At 42.4% G+C, this 20,789-nt stretch overlaps 1 protein-coding gene and 1 long non-coding RNA gene across 10 annotated transcripts in view; one reads left to right on the top strand and one right to left on the bottom strand.

The window, feature by feature from the left end:
• Positions 1-20,789, top strand: part of KDM2B (lysine demethylase 2B) — a 112,500-nt gene that overhangs the window by 2,153 nt on the left and 89,558 nt on the right. The window contains exons 1-5 of one of the 9 annotated variants that reach the window (XM_071763187.1): positions 78-308; positions 812-884; positions 7,615-7,759; positions 11,058-11,136; positions 16,224-16,270. In XM_071763187.1, the coding sequence (XP_071619288.1) occupies positions 864-884; positions 7,615-7,759; positions 11,058-11,136; positions 16,224-16,270 (292 nt within the window). In that variant the 5' untranslated portion in view covers positions 78-308; positions 812-863. Of the gene's footprint in view, positions 1-77; positions 309-811; positions 885-6,247; positions 6,374-7,119; positions 7,395-7,614; positions 7,760-11,057; positions 11,137-16,223; positions 16,271-20,789 lie in introns of those variants that run through there. The other 8 variants (XM_071763183.1, XM_071763184.1, XM_071763181.1 and 5 more) reach the window with 8 other exon arrangements.
• On the bottom strand, positions 2,575-6,334 carry LOC139805138 (uncharacterized). Its single transcript, XR_011729700.1, has 2 exons — positions 6,250-6,334; positions 2,575-2,873 (listed from the first exon to the last, which is right to left on the bottom strand). It is a non-coding gene; the product is annotated as an uncharacterized lncRNA (long non-coding RNA).

Raw genomic sequence — 20,789 nt, 5'->3', positions numbered from 1 at the left:
CAGCCTCATTGGGCGGCCCGGCTCGGCACGGCCCGGCCCCCAGCCCGGCTCCGCCGCCCCGGCAGCTTCCCGGCAGCCCTCGAGGGAGCCTGAGGCCGGGTGGGAGTCGTGCCCCAAGGGCCGCTTCTCGCCGCTGTGGGGAGGAGGAGCGCGGCCTCCTCGGTGCCGCCCGCCGGGAGCGCGGTCTGTGTCTGAGGGAGCTGCGGCCCCGCCATCCCGCTCTGCGGGTCTGCAGAGGGCGAACCCCCGCAGCAAGGCCCGGCTGGAGCCCGGGGCGCGGCCTCCGGGTGGCTGCGGCAGCGGGGCGGGTGAGCAGCCTCGGGTTGGAGCGTATTTGACGGGAATCTGTGGTTTTTCAGTCAGTTCTGTACAACCGTGTCTGGCGGTGGGTTACTCCCCCGCTCAGGGCAGGAAGGCATGGGGTGAACCCCTGCTCCGTGCCCACTCCTTGCTGCCTTCCCTCAAAAAAAACCCCCAACCAAACCACAAAGCCCTTTTTTGGCTGCTTTCCTCTTAAAAATTTTAAACATGTAATCTAGATCTGGCCTGTGGATCTAAGTCAGTCTGAGCACCCACCCTCTCTTCCCGTTAAAACGGATGCATCTAATCGTTTATCATGTAGTTAAGGTTTTCACAACCGTTTTGTGTGCCCAGAGCTCCTGATAAACTCGTTCTTAATCACCAAGCAGTTGATAAAGCCGATTGAGCTGAACATTTCAACAGATGGGTATGGCGGTGTTGAATTTTTTTTTTTTTTATTACCACGCTCATGCAAACCTTTTAAACCGTGTTTTTTTTCTGTGTTTTACAGAGGGAAAAATGAGGCATATTGCAGAACTCCAAAACAAATATATGGCACATTTATGAAGATGATTTCTGAAAAGGTGAGACTTAATACAGTACTTGTGCCATGTCAAACTTGTCAGTCTGAAGAAATAGAGTATGTGTAAGAAAGAAACCTGTAGCTCTCTAGTAAGAAAATTTGTATTTTAACTGTAGAAATAATACTGGACAAGGATACTCTTACTGTTACAGGCACGTGAATGGTCACATAAGGAATCACTGCAATGCTAGTGCCAAAAGCATTGATGGTTTTCTATTGCGCTGGAATTTTCCACATTATTTACAAGTGGGAAAAATGTGGCACGTTGCCTTCAACGTTTTTGCTTTGTTCTTTACACCTTTCTCTAATTTGCAAAGTCGTTGATTTACTTAAACACAGTAAAGGAGATGACAATCTGTACCAGTATAGGTCACTTAATGCTTTTCATTTACATGGCATTCTTTTAAAAAGTAGTTGAGGCATCCGAGAAACAAGTCTTAACGATCTGAAGTCTTCAGAGGCATTCCCTGAAGCTACTGTTTCCTACCATGTAGATTTAATCTTATTCTCCTCTCAGGAAATAGTCATCTTCTCTTAGAAATAACTTTCAGTTAGATTTTTATCTATAGTGGCATTAAAACTCCACTATAGAAGAAGGAGTTAGACTTACAGTCTTTCCACAGAAGCCTCTGCTGGTTTGTAAATGACTCCATGGACCATTTGCTACATTCTTTCTCTTTTATGGGTGGCAGTTCTAATGTATGGGATCAATATGAGTTAAAGTCCAGCATAAGTTAGCACTTTAAAATACTATACTTTGTTCAGTATACTTTAATTCTTTAAAAAACCACCAAACAACACAACCTTGAGGACATCACCACAATCAGCCTTATCTGTCTCCCACTGATGGCTTAGGTTAAGTCTCACCAACACATTGCAAAGCAATGAGTAACAACCATGTTGTGATTTCATTACCACATTCTACCAGAGAGAAATGGCAACAGTCAGAAAAAACAGTCATGCAAAATTTCCTCCACATCTTGAGTGAACTTTTAAGTCTGTCATCTGGTTTCTGCAGAATCATACATTTTAAAATATTTTGCATTGCTGTCCGTAAGTTATGAAAAATGTTGATGTTAAGTTTAGGTAGCTGAGATTGTTCATTATTTCTTGTCATTTCTGAGCAAAACCATGGTTGAACTGTAATATCGTGGGTGAGTAGTACTGTACAAATAATACTTAGCTCTTGACCTGTTCTCTAAAATTGAATTTCTCTAGAAACAAAAAAAAACCCTTCAGGAAGCAAACATCTGAGAAGGACTTCTATTGTCTTGGTACACATGGTATTGAAAATGAGTCTTTGAACTCACTGTTTCTTTATTGTTCTGCCCATGGCTCGTGTTCCTCTTGATCTGGAAGGGTTTTGAGAGGTACAGCAATGTTGCACACTTATGTACTGGTGTGTTCATATTTCCTTCAAGCAGACTGCACCAAATCAGTAAAGAAATCTCATCCCATCCACTTTTCCAAACCAAACCCATGAACACTATTAAGCTCCCAAGTTTCAGTGTTGTAGCTGTAAAATGAGCATTATTTCCCTTCCTGTTAGAAATTTTAAAAAGGTTTGTTAAATAGGAAAATATAAACTAGGAATCAAGCCTTCTGCAACTAAAACATTAGGACTGTTGCAGTGTGTCCCTTTCTCCCCTTCATGTTCCATTTTACAGCTCCATTCTGAGGAACAAACTAAAAACAGGATAAATTCTTTTATTTCCAGCTCTTTATTCCTCATTATTATACACCTCTAGAGTTAGCCATTCTAGGGCTAGCTGAAACAGAAAGAGTCAGTCATGCTTAATTAACTCCTAGAAATGCTTCAGGGAGTTCAGAAATCAGGCTGGAGTTCAAAGCTGTGGTTTTTTACCTCTGATCAGTGCAGTTGCAGAAGGCCACCAAAAGGGTGTAGTCCTGCACTCTTCCTTCATCTCACCCCACTCTTCATCCTGTAGATTACATCCATCAAATGGCTACAGAGCTTCAGAGAATCTACCTAGTGAAAAAAAAATATTTTATTGTTCTTAATGGTGGAGTTTTCTGCTGGATCAGGTCACTGAACTGACTGAACCTGTGGTTGCATGAACACTGGACCTGGAAGAGAAAGGAAAGTGGTGAGGGAAATGAGGGACATACATGGAAGAGAAAGGGAACTGTCTCATTCAGGAGCAGACTGTTATTACCTCTAATTAGAGGTAATGTCAACCCATTCTCTGGATCATTTATGCATGAACACAATCGGAGCAGGTGGCAGGAGCCCAAGTTTCTTCCCAGAAAGCCCTGAAATCTGTACACTGTCACAAGGACACTCATAATTTTTTTTTTTCCTGCTAAAAATGTGCCTCTGCATTTTCTGTAGGAGGCCTGAGTAAGAACAGGCTCACTGAGTGCCATGTGATTAATGTGATATGGGACTGAGCATGCAAAGGTGCTGCCCACTGCAGAGCATATTTTCAGCTTCACATGCAAATCATCACATCCATTTGTTCCTCTTGCTGTACCACCACCAAATCAGGTTGCCACAAAGTGAAAATTATGGTAGATCTGCATTAAAACCAGCAGCATTTGCCAGTGGAAAATAAAGGTTTGTCAGCAGTCCCAAGCAGTGAGGAGGTTAAGGAAAACATCTCTGCAAATATCATCTAAAGGAGAGCTGAAAGCTTAGTTGGTGGAATTTCTGCAGAGGAAATAATTTGATCTGTCCTGTACAGAAAAAGTGTATAATTTTTACCTTCTTTCAGGAAAAAAAAAAAAGTGCTTAATTATTTAGTCCCCTATCTTAGCCCAAATTAATGTGCAGAATGGCAAGTCTTACAGGACAAAAGGTAGTTTAAAAGATATTTTAACCTTATTTCAGTCTGTTCTATTAAATGGGAAATAACTGTATGAAAACTCATCCGGGGTGAAATTAACCTGTTTCTACACCCAGCTTTCCCAAGCACAGTACTGCAGTCCTTACTGTAGCATAATCCCTGCAGTACAAATTTAATTAAATGACAGCTTCCAAGTTCCAAGCAAACAAGGCCAGGATCTAGCACATCGTCATGATTACATCTTAAATAATTTAATTTAATTAACATCCAGCAAAAGGGTTGGGTTTTTTGTTGTTGTTTTTAAATACAGTTCAGACTAGCCCCTTCCTCAGTAATCACTGCTCCCTTTTCACAGTGTTGATACCTGAGGTGTTTTTTTCCCATATTTTTGACGGTGATGAAAGGCAACCTTGTGATAGCTCTGGGCTGTCCCATACCAAGCCTGACAGGGCCCAGCTCCAGGCACTGATGGAAAGCTGCACTATGACCTGCAGAGGGTGAAGGAGCCCAAATTCTCATTTGTCAGCACTGAACCTGTGTCCTGAAGCATGCAGGTTTAATATTGCTTCTACATGTTCTTATTCTATCTAATACAGATGGGGATATTCTCATCATCCACCTCCTACCACCCCCTTTTTTTTATTTTTCCCAGTTCTTTTAAGTCTGAGACAGGTTTCTTGAGATTGTAATAAACAGATTACAGCATCATTTCAACAGTAAAGTGAATTATAGTTTAATAGGAATCACCTCTTTCTTAAAACAAGGCTAAAAACGTGTTTTCTATTTTTGGAGATCTGTAGATTAAAATTGTGCTGTTTCTGAAACACTTCCATACTTCAGGCTTGTGCTCTGGAGTTTCCAGGTGTCTGTGATTATCTGGTTTGCTTGATACACCAAGAGCTGCAGATTTATCATGCCCCCCCCTTCCCAAAATCCCTGAGATTTAGAAAAATGAATTTTCTTTTATGTCTCTATTCTGTCTTTTTTGGTGGACTTTTGTGGAATGGATGGATTATGTGTTTTTTGTCAGATGATTCTCTGATAACATCCATTTATCTTGTACTCTGGCCTCAATCCTGCAGATGTACACATGCATTTAATTTTAAGATTGAGTAATCTCAGCTGAAAGGTCAGCAGATGCATACATCTTCTCAGGATTATGGACTAATAATGCACTTGCTGTAATAGACATCTGGAATCCACACTTCCATATATAACCTAAACAGCACTTCTATATGATAATAAAGTTTCATTATCTGCAAACAGGGAGATGTTAGAGAAAAATTACCTGATTTTTCAAGATACTGACAGATGCAGAAGCAGCTCATTGCCCTAAATCCTAACTTAGAACTCTATCCTCCCCTGCCTTTATCCACTTATTTCATTAAAACATGGATCTTTCCAAAGAGGTTTTAATGTGTTTGATCTTTTGCATATTTAATATGTTTCATAGAGTAGGTAGAAATTGCCTGGTGAGGCATGCAGGGGGTTACTGGATGCTACAGGAATATGTTGCTGCAGGCAGAAGCAGACAGGAGTAGTAAACAAAAAACGCCCTGGTGGGATTCTTTTTGTGGGGGGTTTCTTTTTCCCTGTGAGGAATACGAGGTATTACTAAACATTTTTTCCTTTTTTTTGTCTCAGCATCTACTTTAAATGATTTTTATCTACGTTCTCATGTGATTTCCAGCTACCTGCTATACACACATATTACAAAGGCAGTATTTTTGCTTTATTTAACACCCAACCATACATTATAGCTACTAGAACCTGTTGTAGAATAAATTTAGTGCAAATTTAGGTGCAGGTTTCAGGAGTATTTTACGCCCCGATTGCCCTCGCTCTGAGCTGGGAAGAACACAGCGAGGCCGAGTGTAGGTAAAGCAGAGCCCTAAACACCGTGGAATTACAACACATGGACTTGGGGTTAGTTATTTCCCAGTGTTTCCCACGTTCATTCCCCACTCCTCATTCAGTGCAGCCCTCCCAAAACTGCGCCGGGATTTTTACAACGCGGAGCTGGGCAGCCGGCGCTGAACCCAACCCCAAGTTTCAGCGCAGCCGCGCAACTTTTAGGGCTCTCTGGCTGCTGCCACCCACTCAGGGGTCCATGAGTCCCCGTGTCCCCGTGCTCTCCCCTCCCTCCCACCCCCCTACCCCGCCCCGCTCAGCGCCTGCGTGACCCGGCCCCGCCGCGCACTCGTGACCCAGCCCCACCGCCGGTACCGAGCTGTGCCCCCGAACCCCCCGCCGCCCCCCCTCCTCTTTTCGGTCCGGGCCACCCCCTCCTCCCACCCCCTCTCCCCCCCCCCCATCACTGTTTACGTTCCGGGCATTGCGACGGCTGCGCCCCCGCGCAGCGCCTGGAAATGGTTCCTTAGGACTTTACAAAACGCATCGTCGCCACCGCCCCCCTCCCCTTCTCTCCCCCTCCCTCTTCCCACCCCCACCCCCCCAACCCGAGGGGAAAAAAAAAAAAAAAAAAAAAAAAAAGGACAGAAAAAAAAAAAAAAAAGGAAAAAAAAGTGCTGGTGCAAAATTGCAAAACTTTACAGAGACCTGGATGGCTTTTGTTTTTTCTCCTCCCCATTTGGGCCAAAAATGCGGGACAGGAACTGTTGACAATTAAGTGATGAAACTCTCCAAAAAAATGGAGGCAGAGAAAGACTCTGGAAGAAGATTGGTGTGTAGCTGGCTTCTGCCGATTTCCTATTTGTGCCTTTTAATTAATTAATTTTGCTTAAATGTTTGCAAAGGGAGAAATGCATGTAAGACGTAGGTTGCAGAGCTACTTTACAAGAGGGAGGCTTAGACACTGGGGAAGGGGGTGGAATTTAACAGAGGGGAAGGAGAGGGTGGGACGAGAATATATTTATATATATATATATATTTAATTTTGTTTCCTCCTGTGGGTAAGGATTTGTACCGATCCTCCGCGCGTGTGGCTGCCGGGGCGGGTTTGCAGGGAGAGTGGTGCCGGGCGAGGGGCAGAGCTGGTGCAGAGGGGTCCCCCCAGCCCTCCATACCGGGGGTCCTACCTTTGTGCGCGGCCGCTTGTCCCCTCATGTCCCCCGGTACCGCAACTTCCCCGGGGAGCGGCACCGACACCTCCCTCCCCCCCCATAATTTAACCCATTCCTGCCCTTCTCCGCGCAACCCGTCGCTCTCGGCGCTGGAAAAGCGCGCAGGTTCCCGCGGCGGCGAAGCGAGGAGAGGATTGTGGGGGGGATAAGGGGGGACGGAGGGAAAGAGGGGGGGGGATGCGCATCCATCCCCGCGTTACATAAAAGCGATCTGTTTTTTAAACCGCGGCTTCCGGTGTGACTATGGAAACACTCGGATTATGTAAATACCGAAACCTGGATGCCTGTGCATCAGATTAAACGATTCACACCCCACCCACCCCCCTCCCTCCCCTTCCCCGAGGAATGATCTTGTATTCACGTGCGGCGGCAATAGTAATAATAATAATAACAATAATAATAATAAAAATGATGCGGTTGCTAACGAGCGCTGGCCGCCGTGCCCGGGATTTTACGGGATTGCAGCACACATCGGGGCTGTAGCTTGGGAATGTTGGGCGAGTTACGCCTGTCTCCTGCTCGCCTTCCAGCGACTGCTTCGTCTCAGCAGCCCAAGTTTGAGTTTTCCTGCAGCCAAACACCTGTTATTCCCGTCTAGTTCCGTGTCACGGGATGGAAAAGGTTGTGCATGCGGCTGTGTTTTAGCTTCTTTGGGGTCCGGTTTTTTTTGTTCCGTTGGTGTCTTGCCACCTTTAATGATTTCCTCCAGAAGCTGTTTATTAAATCGCTCTGCACGATCTATTCGCTTTCCTCCCTACCGACCCCGGTTACCATTATTATCATGATTATTATTTTATGTTTCCGGACAATGTGGTGGTTTTTTTGTTTGTTTGTTTTCTAGCGATCTATTGGCAGACGGCGATACGCTGAGAACGAGGACCTCTCGGACGTGGAGGAAATTGTCAGCATCAGGAGTTTCAATTTGGAAGAGAAATTAAAGAGTAAAACGTATCACGGGGATTTCGTGCATGCCATGGACGGGAAAGGTAACCAATACCCCGGGGGGGGAGGAGGGGGTGCGGGGGGGTCCGGCCCGGCTCTGCTGCCGGAGCCTCCACGTGTAGCTCCGCGCCCGGGTTCGTATTTCGCGCCCGCGTCCCCCTGCCCGGGGATCCGGTGACGAGCAGCGGGGGGAGGCCGGGGGGGAGCGGCTGCAGCCGCCCTGCAGCACCGCGGGGGGCTGCCCCGTTCCCCCTCCTCCCCCCAGCACCCTCAGGGCGGGTTTTTCCCCGACACGGTGCTTGGGAGGCGGCGGGGGGAGCCTCCAGCCTGCTCGGCTGCCCTGACCCCGGCGAACCGGCGGGATGGTCAGGAATTGGGTTCTGGCAAAGGAAAGGCAAGAAAACCCAGCCCCCAGTTAGCCGGAGGTGATTCCTGCTCCCCCTCTGCTCCCTGTTGAACTCAGGACCCCTTTTTTTTTTTTTTTTTTTTTTTTTTTTTTTTTTGGCAAAAGGATGCAGTTGATGAGCCTCTTCGCCAGGGTCAGAGACTTTAAAGTCAATAACTTCTTTGTGTTTCTATCATATATTAAGTTACAGCGCTCCCCTTCCCCAAGTTACTTGGTTTGCTTAGGTGACTTAAATTACGGGAGCAATAAGCAAAGCCAGACCTGGAGCGGGGTTGCCTTGGCAGGAAGGCAAATCAGAGAGGGTTGCCCGGGAATCAAACGGGCCGGGCCGGGCCTGGGGGAGGTTGAAAGTCACCTTTATTTACTACAGCCCTGTTGAAAGGGATCCTGAATCCCAGATGTCTGTCACCAAAACCCGGCCTGGCTAAGCTGGCTTTCTCAGGAAGGAGTAGTTTGGGCTGTAATCCTCCAGAAATGGGTATAACTATGGAGCCACTAATCTAGTTTAGAAAATTTCCTTTTCTCCCATAGGCTTAGTTTTGCATGAGCGTTTTAAGCTCCTTTTAGAAAAGTTAATGTGGTGGAGAAATTAAATACCTATCTTATTTAGGAAGGTATTTGTTTAGGAGATAAGCTCAACCCTGACCCCTCTTCCTCCAAACAAAACACAAACACCTATTTTTTAGCTGGAAAATGTTAATTAATTTTCCAGAAAATGATTGCATTCTGCCCTCATCTTGCAAATACTCCAGTGGTTGCCATTGCTACATGCTGACTACCATACAATCCTCAGCCTCCCTAGCTTAGCAGCTCTAAAATCTTTGGGTAGCTTTCTCCTTTCTAGGGAACTTGAAAATAAATGAGTGTCTTTTGTTATTTTGTTGTGGTCTGTGTCTGCTTTGTTCGACCTCACAAGGGATTTAAATGCTTTGTTGGGGCATTAGGAAGAAAGGGTCTGCCTTCCTATTTGCTCTGTTTTTATTTTTGCTATTGGTTTATTTTTTTCTCAGAGTCCAAGGGTTGAATTGAATTTAGGCAAAACAATGAGAGTGGTTGGTAAGAATGAAAAAAGTCAGTTTATATGAACACATGGAGTTGGTTGAGTGATATATTTGTTTTTATTTCTCATGTCCTTGTTTTTAATAATAACTCTTCTTTGATTTTTAATGGATTATGTATTTTTTTTTCTAGGAATGTGAGTTGTAGGTTTTCCTGGAGGTGCTGCAAGGCAGTGGTGTGATTTTTGGCTTACGTGCAGTTTGTCATAGATACTTGTTCTCCACTCTCCTAGGCTGTTTATCTGCCTCAACTTCTCCCAACATTAATCTTCATGTTTGTTGACTTTCTGTCTGGGATGAGAGTGTCCTTAAAAAAAAAATTGTGGTTTATTTATTTTCTTACCTAAAGCCAGAACTGTTTTAATGGGAGTGCTTCTGAGAAATGAAGATTCTAGGACAGAAATATTTATTTGGTAACCTTAGCTAATTGGAATATTCATTACACTTATTTTGAGACTAGTAGCAATAAAGTTGCTGTAATTTTAATGGTTTTGTAAGTGGATAATTGCTGTGCTCTGATTTGGTAACTTTAAGTAGGAATATTATATCCCTACTTGTCATAATTACTAAACTGACAGCAGGAAGGAGAAAATTGTGAAAATAGAGGGAAATACATCTGCAGGCATGGGAGCTTTGTCTCCCTGTCCTCTCTTTCTTTCAGTGTGGGTTCTTAGAGCAGAGAAACATCACCCATATCAGCTGGAGGCTGAGGTTCTCAGGTTCCTCGGAAGTATCTGTGCTGCTGGCTGGGTCTGGCAGAAGTCAAACTCTTGTATGTACCTGAATGTGATACATAAAGTGTAGAGTGTTTGGCAGCATGTAGCATATTTTGCAGTGCTGAAGGGTCTAATGATGTTTTCCAGCTGAAGGTAGCATGTGGATGTTATATAAAGGTCTTTTTTTTTTTTTTTTTTCCTGTAAGAAAGGGAGAAAAGCAGAACCATAGAAACAGTCCGTGGCCACTGCAGGAATTCCTCTCTGTAGCCCAAGGCTCCAAATGGACTGTGGGGTTTTGTAGGCACGGCTCACCCAAATCGCTGCCTTCTAACTTTCCCTCTAATCCCCAAATCGCTGCCATTGTATCAGGGCCATTGCATAAAGAAATCCCCAGGAAAGGCCAGTTGTGTGTAATCCTCAGAGTGCAGCAACAAGGTGATGCTGGTCAGTGTTAACATAGCAAACTTATGTTTAATTTTCATTTTGCTTGTGTGTTACATTGCGACTCCCACACAAAAACTCTTCCTTCTCTGCCACCTCCCTAAGTGCTAGGAGCTGGGTAAGATTGCCCTCTATTAGATCCAGCAGTTAGGTTTCTGATTAATTAAAACAAACAAACAAACAAACTAGTGCTCTGAAAGCAGCAGTACCCCTCACATAAAACTAAAACAATGTGTTCACAGAATCACAGCTCTCTGCTGCACTCAGATAATGCTCACAAGAAAACATGTTTGGTTTTTCTCGTGAGTAGAAATGTCTGGCTTGAAAGGCAGAAACTTAACCATGCAGTTTAAACTCCACGTTTGTCCCAAAAGCACTAAGCTGATTTGCAGCAATTTAGGAAGGATTATTTTTTAACTGCTAATTTGATATTTCATTACAGCCTGGGTGTTTCAACCCAGACGTTAATTGACAAACTCTGACTGGATTCTATTTTATGTGCATCAGTGAACAGGAAAAATAGAGAGCAGCTGGGAGAGCATTGTCTGTCACTTGGCTTCCGGTTTGGACCTAAAATATGCATTCTCTTTATATTTTTCTTTAAGTGATAGTGGAGTTCTTTGGTGAGAAAAGGAGAATGGGGAGTGTTTTGAGACAGTGTCATGTGAGGTGCTAATGCTATTGTAATTGATTTTTTTTTTTTTCTTTTTTTTCTTTCAGATTTTACTTTTGAGTATGTGCAAAGAGAAGCTCTCAGAGTTCCCCTTATCTTCAGAAATAAGGATGGACTGGGAATTAAGTAAGTTACAGCCAAATTTTGATGATTAATAAATGCTTTTATAAAATAACCATTATGCTATCCACTTGTAATATTTCTTTTGATGCTCTCAAAATGTATTGCAATGAGTAAGAATTGTCAGCACCCTTGAGAAGAGGAACTATTATTTTCTACTTATAAACAAGCAGATAATGAGGTCTATAAAAGTTAAGTGCATCCAGCATGGTACTACAGAATCAGAAATAACTAGGAATAAAATTCAAAGGTTCTGGCTTCCAATCCATGCTGTAATGACAGAACAACCTCACTCCAATTTTTGACCTCTCAGTTGTTTTCTGGGTTACAGGTGGAATGTCTAATGGTGTCTGTTCTTCTTGATTATAATTGTATCTCTACAGAATGTTATGGCTTTGTAAATATTTAATAATGTTTAGTTAAAATGTGGTATAATTAGAGTCTTTCTGAGGTTGCATTTTGTTAATACCCAGTTATAAAGGATTTGGTATTTTAATAAGAGAATCCTGCCATTTTATTTGTATAAGTGACAGTGTCTAAGGGAGAAATACTAAAATTGTATAATTTATCAGCCACATAATCCATAGTTGAGATAAATGTTCCTTGATATTTCTGGAAATTATGTCATTTTACTATAAGAGCAAATAGGAGCTGGTGTGATGCTTCTCTTGACATAATAAAATAGTGTTATATGTTGAACTCTGAAAAAAAAGTGATTAATAGGCACTCAGCAGTAATTAAAGTAATGCTTGTTTTGTTGTGCTGTTATTTTCTACTGAGATATTTTTTATATGGTTATTAAGTCCAGCTATTTCTCTATTAGTCCTGGAAGTACAGTCTAGTTTCATGTTAAAAAAAATCATGCAAACATGAAGCTACCCTATTTTCCTTCAGGCAAAGCCTTTCCTAGGTTGCATCCTAATTTTCAGATGAAAATGTGTATACATTCTGCAATGTTTCAGAAGTTAGGTAGAAAACCTTGCTATTAAGTGAGAAAGGTTGGTCACCTCCAACAGTTTCTAAACAGTTCTGTGTTCCTGCTTGGTGCCTTCATTTCCTGCTGGAGTCCAGCAGCTCTGGCAGTTGGGATAATGCATCTTTTGAATTCTGAACTGGATTGTGAAGAGGTGGAAGAGGAGTAAATGCTAATTCACAGCAAGGGTTTTGGAGTCACTTGCTCAGCTGTCACACACTAATGCTTTGCATGGTGAAGGAGAAGGAAGTGTTTCAGTTTCCTGGGATGAGCTTCAGGTAGTGTCACAGCCAGGCTGGACCAGTCAGTTTTTCTGATTCTTGCAGACTGCCAGAACAATCTAATCTGATTCTGACATCTTTCCTACTTGATAGGGCTCTTTCTCTTTCTCCCTTTTGTGAACCATCCACAAGTCACATGCAGCTTTCTCCTCCAGCTGGAGTTCACCATCAGAGAGGAGTAGAAATTCTGAAGCTTTTTTTTTTTTTCTTTTGAGGCTATTTTTAATGAATTAGTATGCTGACAAAAGTATGAGCACATTTTATCTGACATGAGAGCTTTGGATGGTTCCTGCATGCAATCAGTTGAATTCTCCATTTCACAGTTAGTTGGGTGAATTGTTTTTATATTTCCATCCTCTGCTGAATCATTGAATAATGACTGCTATGGGGGATTGAAATACATCAGTAATCTCTTACAGGACATTCAACATTCTAATATTTTTTATTTAAGTGAGCATGTCTTATGAGTTTGAAATGGTGTTTTACAGGCATCGTAAACACTTGGGAATAAATGTCACAGGAGTGAGAGAGGGTTGGAAATAGGATCTATGTGGGTTCTAGATGAGAGAATTTATGCATGAGCAAACTTTCCTATTTGGCACTCTGCAGGATAACATGATTTAATTTTATTTACATTTTCACTTCCTATGTGTATCTATCACAAGGAGCTGCCATTCCCTACATGAGTTCTGTAGATGTGTAGCTACAGAAATGCTGTGTGTGTTGTGTTCCAGTAAGACCAGTGTAGTGTTGCCACCTGCCTAACTGGTCCCAGACATTGAGAACCTTCAGCCTCATCATCCTGACATTTGCTGCTTGAAATAATGAGTGTCACAGTCTGCTGTCTCCCTTCACTGGAGCGAGACTGGACAGTTTGCAGTTGGATCTGAGTCATTTGCTGATGAAACTCAGGATTATGCTCCACTTCAGGCTCTGGGGGAAATGATGCTTTACTGGGTCTTTTCTAGCACTACAGTCTCTTGTCCAGAGGAAGCTGTGCATGTCATGATACAGTAGATTCAGTGATCCACATGTAAGCAGGGTGGCTTTTGAGACATAGTGGTCTATAAAATATATGATAGAAGGTGTTTTTTAGGCTTCTGACATTTCAATAACTAATGATGCTTCCTTCCACTTTTGTTTGCTGTTAAGCAGTCAGCTTGCATGTCTGTGCCTGGCAGATGCACAAAGCATAGCTGAACAGTTTGGTTCCTGTGCTTGGAGGTACTCCGAAATGGCAAGGAATGAGATGAATGAGGAAAAATTGTTACAGTGAAACTTTGAAGATGGTTTTCTTGTATATTTCTGACCACTGTGTTACTTGTGTGGCTAGAAGCAGGGAAGTCCACCTGTGCTCTCTCAGCAGAAAAGGAGCTGTTTTTCTTGGAGATTTGTTTGGCTGCTTCCTGGATTGTAACTGGGAGAGAGAATGCTGTTTGGAGGGATGTTGTTTCTTATCTCAAGAGCAGTCACCCTGCATTGTCCTGTGGTTAATCACATCTGTGTGCTAGCCAGAGCTCATCCTCTGGGACTTGAAAAGGAGACTTTTCTAGCAAATCTTTAAGTATTTACTAAAATGCAGGTTTGAACCAGGGCACACTAGAGGTGTTTGCATTTCTTTTCTGTTTGAGGCAACAAGGTTTGTATAAACAGAATGCTGAACATCTCAAATGTTGTACTTTGGTGTTGTCATCCCACTATAGCATTCTTTACCTATTTTTAGGGAAACCTTAGGAAGCATTCATAGTCTTTGAGAATTCATAGTAGCCTGAAAATTACATAACACTGAAGAAAAAAAAAATCTCTGCTCAGTTCTTGCATAGTTGGTGTTCTGGTTTTACATGCAGGAAGACAAATGAACCAACACTTACTGATTACTTTAGGACTGGTGACATTCAATAAAACAGTTTTTCTTGGCCATCAAAGGGCTGTAGCAAATCAACCCTAATTGTATAAGAATGAGTGTGGCAGTTAATCTGGGCTGGGGATGAAGAAGTGCAGTCATGTATGGTCTCAGCATCCAGTAGAAGGGGGATGAATTAAAGCTGGACCTCCCAAGGTCACCCAACTACAAAATGGGTTCTGGTACTTGAAACCTGCTGTGTTCAAGCCTGAATTTTTGCACTTGGTGTACTCTTTCTCTAAGGTATCATACGTCCTGAGATTGCAGAGATAAAAACAAGGATGTGCCAGGTGTGCTCTCCAAGGATCTGAACACCATTTTATTGCTAGGGTGGACTGAATTCTTCCAGTTTGAGTAGTGTTTATTGTTGGCTGCTGCTGGAGCTCTCAGAAAGATTGGGTTTGCTTCTATGCATCTGGGTTAGGGTTGTTGTCTTAGCTGGGTTGTTGATTTTTATTTTCACTTCTACAACTTTGAAGAAGATTGCCCATCTAATTCTTCTACATGTTGGACAAAATACAAGCAAGCTGTGGCATTTGAAGATAAGCCTTGCGTGTCCTGGTTGCCCACAAATAGTTCTGCTTTCTAGTGCTTGGAAAAAAAGATGAGCTGTGAATGAACCCTGAAGGTCAGTAGATTCAGGCTGTTTCATTCTGGGAGGGAGTGAATTCCAAAGCTGTGGGGCCCTCACAGCTAAATGCAAAGATGTGAGGGTTGGCAGAGACCTAACAAAAGAGATTGTGCAGCCTCCACATCCCACCAGAGGAAGGTGATAAGGGTAAAAGAAAGTGAAGGAAGGGAATTTGACAAATAGTTCTCAAGATATATGCATGACAGTAAATGCATTTTTTAACTTTACTTTTCAGTGTTTTCTTAGTAGTAAAACAATTACTCTAAAAGTTTGCCTGTTAGATCCTTTGGATTTCTAAAGGCACAATGGCACAAGTGCTTTATGATTAGAAGCAAGTTGTTTCTTTTCCACCCAAACAAGGCAGTACAAGGGGGACCAAACACTCAGCTGGCAGTTCCCACAGGGCTGTTTTTCCTTGCAATTCCTTAGTCAGTTTTTGTGCAACGTGAAGTGTGAAATACTGTTGTTAAGGTGAAGTCAATCAGCTTTAAAACCCCACTACTGTTTTTGTTTTCTTTTTCCATTCAGTTTATATGTTGCAGAATTTTTCTCTCTAGCTGACATGTGAAACTCACTCACTTGAGGTACTGGACTGTTGTCTAATTACATTAAAGCCTAAAACGTTGCCTGTGTTAGAAGTGATCTTATAAAAGAGTCAATGCTGATGAACCAATTATGCTACTATTTAATTTATCTCTGAATAGCCCAAATTAAATTGAACAACAATTTCCCTGCCCTCCAAATACAGAATACGGTTGTCTTCTGCCTGACAGGGAGGTTTGGAACAGTCATTAAAACAAAGGGGATTTAATTATTTGTATATATATATATATATATTTAATTTCCAAGCAGTGCATCCAGCCTGTGATGCCATGACTTTGAACAAACTGGTTCACCACTCAAAGCTTTAGTTTGTGTCCAGTGGCCAGTGTGGTCATGAGGCACCACCAGTTGCAAACCACTGTGAGCTGCTTAGCATGAACAAGCTATAAAGGTTTAGGATTTTCTTGAAATTACCCCCCAACCTCTTTCTTCCCACTCCAGTGCCAGAGAGTGCTTGAAAAGACACATCTTCTCTTCCAGTACAAGTAGAGAAACTTTTGTACACTTGGCAATGCAAAGATGTTATGTATCTCATGAAAACTTGCACAGTCCACATGTCAGAGAGGCTTTGCTCCATTGCACATAACTGCATTTTGGACAAAGAGCACTTATCATTTATTTCTCTTTTATTATGGCAACGAAAGTGTGCCCATCCTTCTCTTTACAGTATTTATTTAATGCTGTTTTCTTTGCTAATTACAGGATGCCTGACCCGGATTTCACCGTCAGGGATGTGAAGCTATTAGTGGGTAAGTTACTTTGAATGCACTGGATTAACTCTATACAGAACAGAATTGCTTTGAAATACATGTCTGGTTGTGTTTGTAGACATTTGTGATAACTCAGCATCTGGGAGAAGGCATGAAGAAGCAATTTGTAATTAAGAAGGCTGGGAGAGCCCTAATTAGTAGCTGTGCTGACCAGACTCTGATCTCATGCTGGATAATTGGCTGGTTGAAAGAGTGTGAATGCTTTTGCTCCTAACAGGTGTCCTGCAGACACTTTTGTGATCCTGGAAAGCAGCAGCTCTATTGATCAAATTCCTATTTAATTTTTTTAAAAAATCTGTTGTAGAGCATCTGTTTGTAAAAGGTATGATTGGAGCCATCTCACCTTTTGCCTGTGCTTTCCTCACAGTCTTTATCAGTGTTGGGCCAGGTCAGTGCTTTGAGGAAAGGTTGCTAAGAGAGACTGAGCACAAAGCTGTGCAAACTGCCTCTCTTTTTGATAAGACACAAACCAGAGAAGTGGTGACCATTATCATCAAATATTTCCTAGCAGCCTTTACAAAAGACAGTTTCTTAACTCTAAGAAAGGCTCCATTTTGAGTAGATTATACTGTGTGTTTCTTTGAAATCTGCTTTCACTGAAGATGGATTTGTTATTTATAGTTTATCTGAAATTGTTACTAAATAGTGATACAGCACTCTGAAGTCACTGCTGTGGAGCCAGCTGAGGTTTGGATGTGGTAGCTTCAGTCCTTCATGGAGATTTTTAACTTCATTCTTGCTATTCAGAATTTACTGGTTTTATTTACCAGTTTTGTGGCACTACTTAACGTTTTTAATTAGCCCAATTGCTGCATTCTGAAAGCTGAATTTTTGAAAGTTACTCTTGAGTTTACTGATCAGTAGGAAAATCAAGTCTGGAAAAGATGAAGTTAAGAAAAACAAGGGAGAGGAACTTGTGCCTCATTTCTGCTCACTTGGGGTTATCTGTGAGAGAGGGGTTATCTCTGATAACCTTTCTTCACAAACAAAACTTGGCAATGGTGCTTAATTTATGAACATTTATAAACCTTAGGGGGAGAAAAAAGCCCCAAACCTCTTTGGCAGAAAATGTTAGGGAAGTGGTGTGAGAAGTGCTGTTTGGTTTCTTTTGGTCGGTCTGCAGTTAAATTAGGAAATAATATGAGGGTGTTTGAAAGTAGAAATTCTGTGGATTTCCTTAATACCTGGAATGTTTGTAGGTATAGAATATCTCCTTTTGCTGTGGAGGAGCCTCGTGCATAAACCTTGTAATTAACTGGACCCTGTTTGCAATTTTCTGTGAATTTATTCCATGGCTGATAAAGTGCCATTTCTGTCTCTGAAACTGCTGAAGCTGATGGTCTGATTTGGAGATGTTTTGGAACAGCACAGTGTTGTGTAACAACGTTGTTTTTCCTGCAGAGCAGTCAAAGTGTGGGAGTTGCATTTCCTCAAGATTGATGTCCCTTGAAGGGGGGGGTGGAGATTCCTGTGTACATGGCCAGCGAAGCCAGAGGATATTTATAAATAAAATTAGGTGTATAAAACAATGGAGCAGAAATAACAATAATAATTAACTTTGAGATTAACTTTAATGTAAATGTGTGCCATTTCTCACAGCTGGTTCAGCAATCCCTGTACATGCTCCAGGCCAGATACTGCACGTCTTGGGTCTTTTTTTATTTTGTTTGGACAAACTCCCTTTGGGGTCATTGTACTGAGCCTGTAATTTGGTCAGGAACATTGTCACCTGCTGTCTTTTTTTAATACAGTTGATGACTTCTGGCATCGCAGGTGGAAAGTTTGATTTAAAAGGTCAAAAATATTTGGGAAATGGACTGTAAGTTACATCTGGAAAATCGTGGCTCTTCTGGCAAATCACTCTGGAGTTTGTGCTGTGTGCAACAGCCACACTGACACTGGGAGCACAGGGGGGGCAATTCCTGTCTCCCTGTCAAATTCATAAGTTATCTGCCAATGACTTCAGCAAACACTGGTGAGCAATTTTCCTATTGCATATCATTGCTGATAATTTTTTTCTAGTTTTAGGTTCATACATCACTGACACAATCTAATATTCAAATAAAGCAGATGAGAAGGTGTTTTATTAATACCTCCTGTGACTGCCCCTGCTCCTCAGAGCTTGCCTGAACTTCCAGGTACCTGCAATTCTGAAAGGCAGGGTTTTCAAAACTGATCCAAGGCCTTGCTGAACCTGGGAGGGGAATGATGTGGTTTGTGGATGTGAAGTGGGATCATCATAACTGCATCTGAACGTGCGTGGGAGTCAACAGAGAGAGCATAGCTTGGGAAATGTTTTGTTCTATGTAAACTTGTTGGCTTTTTAAGTGCTCATCATTCTAGGATGCTGGCACTATTCAAACCTGTCATTTGTTCTCTTTTCTTCTTTGAAGCAGGGGAAGCACATTTGTTACAGAACATTTTAAAGAAAAGGTGCTGGGTTTTTCCAAAGCACATAAATTCCATAGGAAGTTACCAAGCCTTTGGTCTCAAATTCTTCGCTTTGATTACACTTTTTTTTTTTTCTTTTTCAAGTTGTTTGCTTGGGTCAGCACGGATTGAGTTTAAAAGAGTATCTGCTTCTCTGTGGCATCTGTGGTGTCTTGCCCTTTGACTGGTAATTGATGTCTGCTCTGCCTTTGTCTTTGAGGTTGTCACAGTGTGCCCAGGAACTCCCTGGGCTGCTCTGGAGTCCCTGCTCCAGCACGGTGTCTGTTTCCAAACACTAATGGCTGGTCTGGATGTATTTGCTTTTATTTTTTATTTTTAGCTGACCTCTCTTCAGGTTGCATGCCACAGGCTGGCAGTCTGTGTCCATTCAATCCCAGCTTTTACACTCACACCTGAATGAGCTAAATAAACCACTAAATCAGCCTCATGGTGCTGCTGGGTCTGTAACATTCATCACATCCTCTTTCTTGGAGCTGGCCTGGCTTTGTGTCCCAGGGTATGTATTATACACCCCAAAAATGGAGCTTGCAATCCCCACTAGTGGCAAAGGGGGCGAGTTCAAAACATGCTGAGGACTGTCAGAAAGAAAAGAGGCTTTCAGTTATTGTGATCCCTGGGCTGAAGAGGTTAAAGTTGTGGCCAGAGCGGTCACTTCTGCAGGATCAGCAGCATTGTTGTATGGAATTCAGTGTGCCCAGCAGGGCATTGTGTCAGTGGGAACAGTGCAAGTACAGGACTTACACTATTCATGGGGTGGTCTTACAACTGACATAAACTCGCTCACTGAGTTTTTTGAGAGAATTAAAAAAAAACAAATGTAGGAGCAATGAAGAATCTGTCTTCAGTTGTGTGTTTTGCTGTTAAATTCTGAACTGTAGCCTGGACTGGGCCATAATGCCAGTGGATAAAAAATGTTTGGTTCCCTTCATTTAGTAGCTGTGTTCACAAACTGAGTTGAAAGGCTTTGGTGTTTTCATCTTGTGTAAAGAATCCAAGTGAAGTTGAAAGCAGCAAAGCTTTTAATGGTGATAAAATTTGTGCACTGAGAGATGGCAGTAAAAACCAAACATGGCAAGGATCCGAAAACTGTTGCAGAGAGCAAACTTCATCTGGCCTAAGGAGGTGATGCATAGGATGAGACCTAATAGATCATCTCAATATTTGATTTCTGTGGTTCTGTCAAATCTTTAAAGACCTGGCAGCAGGCTTTGATCTCCAAGACAAAGGGTGAAAGGAAAACCAAGGCTCTACATATCCTCTTGCTTTCTTTGCTAAGAGAAGCTGAAGAGATACCTGTGAGGTTTTGCCTTCTCATGAGAAACACCAAAAGAACAGAAGCTGAGCCAAAAATTTCAGTTGCAAATTGAGTGTTTAAAGAAGTGTGTGTGAAGATCTCTGCCTCAACTATGAGTTTATAATCATGGTGTCAGTGGAGCATGATAGTAGAATAAATTACATCATTAAATCCCAGATGTTTGCAAGGGAAAAGCCTTATAAACAGGGGGGATTTGGCCCTGCAAGTGCAGGTCAGCCTTGCCTTGTGCTGCTGACAAGGGCTGGTTCTGGAGGAGATGCCATATCCTGTCATACATCTGCTCCTGGTTTATTCATTAAGTGAATAAGATCTTAAGGACTTCATTGTACTGTGCTGAAGTGAGCAACTCAGCCTTCAGTTGAAGAAATTAGATCTGCAGAGGAGTATTTCATGGGCTTTAAGGGTTTTTTTTTTTCACAGGGGAGAGGCCTAAGCAGGTTTTCTGAAGTTTGGCATCTCACCACTTTGCTCATTGTAGGAGTAACTGCAATTCCACAGTGCAGTGGTGCACATAAATAGTGTCACCTGCTTTTCCCAGGTGGGAAACGGGCTGAAAGGTGAAATGTGAAAGGTTTGGTGTGGTGCTGGAAACAGGGTTTGGGGAGTCTCAGTTTTGACTTTTCCTCTGGTGATCTGAATGTGGTGACTGTGCAGGGGACAGAGATGGGGTGGAACAAGTTCCCTCACCACTTAATGTAAGCAGGTTGAGTTAAATGATTCAAATTCAGAAAA

This window comes from Heliangelus exortis, chromosome 19 (genome assembly GCF_036169615.1).
Source record: "Heliangelus exortis chromosome 19, bHelExo1.hap1, whole genome shotgun sequence".
NCBI lineage: Eukaryota > Metazoa > Chordata > Aves > Apodiformes > Trochilidae > Heliangelus > Heliangelus exortis.
Note: the sequence above shows the minus strand (reverse complement) of the source record. Positions and strands in the feature narration are given on the sequence as shown.